We start from the raw sequence: 3,596 nt of genomic DNA, 5'->3' as shown, positions 1-3,596 counted from the left end.
CTTTATATCTGACTAAATTTAACATGAGATTATTATGCAGCAGAGTTTTGTTTTTTTTTTAAGATCCTTTATTCCTTAATCAGAAAGAACACTCAACAAATCTAGGAACTATTTTTCCTTTTAGTGCTCTTCATGCTGCTTAAACAAGACCCTTGTCATAATTAAGTCTAATATTAAATGAAGATGTGTTTAAATTTAGTAAATTTAATAAATCCAGCTGAATGCTAAAGCGTGCATTCAAGACAGATGACCTAAATTAATAAGTAAAATAATTAGCCAAGAGAATATACGTGTAAACAAGGAGCCCCCATCATAATTTTTCTTCCCTGATCTTGTGGAATCAATTGCAGAGACAGTCTTGAGGCAGACTGATGAATGCCCTAATAATTTTCCTGGAGATGGGAACTTGGATAGGTATAAAAGGAAGGAGTTTCATTTCTAATTTAGGACTTCAACATATCTTTGATTCCTCTGGGTTTTCCCTTTCCTGAATATCATCTATTGAGAATATCAACTATTTTCTTTGATTTATTTTACTTTCAATGGAGAGACAATATAACATTTTTTTAAAAAAGTGTAAAGTACACTCAAGTTAGGACAAGTTAAAGTTCTCACAATAAAATTCTTTTGCCCATGTTAGGCTTTTGTAGCATTTTGAACTCCTAAGTATGTTTGTGAAAAGCATCCTGTATATTAAGTTGAGGTTCCTCTGTTTTCTTTTCTGACTTGAGTGTATTTGTGTATATATGTATATACAGATATGTAGCCCTAGCCTTATTTTATTACATATATATTTTTTAAAATAACATTTCACCATCTGTCTTTTAGAACCCCCAAAAGAAAGAATAAAACTACAGGAAAAAGAAAAGACTGAAATTGCGATAAAGACCTAACTGGGTAGGTATTTCATGGGGGTGCACAATAAATTTTATATACTTTTTTCATTTACCCTCTTAAAAATGAATAAGTAGAAAAAAATTATAGTTAGTACATTTACGCACCAGAAATATTCTAAGACCTCTCATTGTTGTTAGGTGCTGTCGAGTCTATTTCAACTCATAGCAACCTCAGGTAGAGTAGAACTGCCCCACAGAGTTTCCTCGGCTGTAATCTTTATGGAAGCAGACCACCAGGTTTTTCTCCTGGGGAGCCACTGAAAGGGTTCAAACTGCCAACCTTTTGGTTAGCGGCTGAGCACTTAACCATTGCACCATCAGGGCTCCTTATTTTAAGGCCTGCTGGGTTAAAAAAAAAAGTTCTGTTACAGATATGTGTGCCTTAGAAGCACTTTTTCATGGGCTCCTTTCATTAATGATTACCTTTTCATCCCTCTGGGTCTCTTGCATAATCATTGCTGAGTTCCCACAGTGGACCTAGTGTGAAAGTACCTAACAGAAATCTTACACAAGGTAGTTGCTCCGTAAACATTTGATCTTTTTATTTTAGCATGCACTCTAGCCATTCCATGTGTAGACATGCTATGGAGGTAACAAGAAGGGTAAAACCAAAAAAAAAAAAAAACCCAGTGCTGTTGAGTTGATTCCAACTCATAGCGACCCTATAGGACAGAGTAGAACTGCCCCACGGAGTTTCCAAGGAGCACCTGGCAGATTCGAACTGCCGACCCTTTGGTTAGCAGCTGTAGCACTTAACCACTATGCCACCAGCGTTTCCTAACAAGAAGGGTGCTGCATAATTACTAGCACTTTAGAGTTTACAGTATGTTTTCATATATTGCTATCAAGGAATTAGAACCTAAATCTCAAAATTAATAAATTATTCATGATTTTCTTCCTTAATAATAGCTGTTATACTGGTAACAGTTAACTCTCATCAACTTAAGTGCCATTATTCCATGAAGGCAAGATTATGGAATATTCTTTACTTATAAGGCTGTCCTATAATAATGCCTGGAGAAACTTGACCTTTTCCTCTCCTCCAGATTCTAGAGTCCAGCCTAATTCTGGCCCAAGTCTCTACTGACAGAATCAAGAATCCAACTCACACACAATTTTCTCTCCTCAATAATTTCTGGGTCCATTCAGGAGCGGACTTCAAACCACAAATCATTCCCATAGTATTTGCCTCTCGTTTGGAACTGTCCAAAGCAGAAGCTAATATGGCTACCCATTCAAGTGGCATTTCCGTTCTAGGCTCTCACCCCTAGAACAGGGTCAGAACTGAACAAAATTACAGGACCATCTGCTAGTCTGTTTACGTATGGCATTCAACCATTTTTCTGGCACAGGGAAGAGACCTCAAAAAAGCAAAACCTTTTTCTCCCTTGTGCAAAAAGTTTTATTCCTTCTGCTGTACTACATCAATCAATGAGCATGAATCAAGAGAAGTTAAATTAGAAGCCCTGTTATAATTCAGAGAAATTTGCTATGAAGTTGATTTCAGTTTTAGGTTTAACTGTTTTCCCTCCTCCTTTTTCTTTTATTTTCAGGTTCTCTTGGTTATAAACTCCTCCCCATCTGGTACTGCAACAATGAGTGGGAAATCCCTGCTCTTAAAGGTCATTCTCTTGGGTGACGGTGGAGTTGGGAAAAGCTCCCTTATGAACCGTTATGTAACCAATAAATTTGACTCCCAAGCTTTTCACACCATAGGGGTAGAGTTTTTAAACCGTGATCTGGAGGTAGATGGACGCTTTGTAACCCTCCAGATCTGGGACACTGCAGGGCAGGAACGTTTCAAGAGCCTTAGGACGCCCTTCTACAGGGGAGCAGACTGCTGCCTCTTGACCTTCAGTGTGGATGACCGGCAGAGCTTCGAGAACCTCGGCAACTGGCAGAAAGAATTCATCTACTATGCAGATGTGAAGGACCCTGAGCACTTCCCCTTTGTAGTTCTGGGTAACAAGGTAGACAAAGAGGATAGGCAAGTGACTACTGAAGAGGCGCAAGCCTGGTGCATGGAGAATGGGGATTACCCTTATCTAGAAACAAGTGCCAAAGATGATACCAATGTGACAGTGGCCTTTGAAGAAGCCGTCAGGCAGGTGTTGGCTGTAGAGGAACAGCTGGAGCATTGCATGTTAGGCCATACCATTGACTTGAACAGTGGCTCCAAAGCAGGATCTTCATGTTGTTAAAAGTAGGGAGCCTTTTAAAAGTGCGCCCTAAATTGGTCAGTTGGTAGTGTAAGAATAACTGTGCCCCTCAAAGGGTGCACACACACACAAAAAGGTAAAAGACAAGGTGATTGTGAATCAGAGCCTTTCAAATCGAAGTTGTAGAATGATTTAAAAAAAAAAAAATCTTTATCCAGCCAAGTGCATTTTGTGTGATTTCTGCTATTTCCCTTTCTTGTGTGCATCAGGACATTTCAGAAAGCTTTAGTCCTGAGAGATTTAAATATTTTTCAAATCACAGTGTAAACCTAGAACCCAGCCGCGCCGCATGAAGGAGTTAAAGAGCTACGGCCATCCCTTAAAGCGTTCCATTAACCAACTAACAAATGTCACCATCAGACTCTTGCCAAGCAGTTTCTGACATTTCTGCCAAAGGGAGAAAAAAAAAATAAAGACTCTGGACTGTATTACAATAAAATCTACGAATGCAAACAAGGACATCCTAAGTTTCAATTATAAA

The 3,596-nt window shown here is 38.8% G+C and overlaps 1 protein-coding gene across 1 annotated transcript; it reads left to right on the top strand.

Moving 5' to 3' along the window:
* Positions 1 to 2,238: 2,238 nt before the first annotated feature.
* RAB9B (RAB9B, member RAS oncogene family) lies at positions 2,239 to 3,395 on the top strand. The gene has a single exon (XM_003414824.4). The coding sequence runs from the start codon at positions 2,492 to 2,494 to the stop codon at positions 3,095 to 3,097; it is 606 nt and encodes a 201-aa protein (XP_003414872.1). The 5' UTR covers positions 2,239 to 2,491; the 3' UTR covers positions 3,098 to 3,395.
* Positions 3,396 to 3,596: the final 201 nt, after the last annotated feature.

The sequence above is a fragment of the Loxodonta africana genome, chromosome X (assembly GCF_030014295.1).
Source record: "Loxodonta africana isolate mLoxAfr1 chromosome X, mLoxAfr1.hap2, whole genome shotgun sequence".
Taxonomy (NCBI): Eukaryota; Metazoa; Chordata; class Mammalia; order Proboscidea; family Elephantidae; genus Loxodonta; species Loxodonta africana.
The sequence above is the reverse complement of the archived record's forward strand: the minus strand, read 5'-3'. Positions and strand labels throughout refer to the sequence as shown.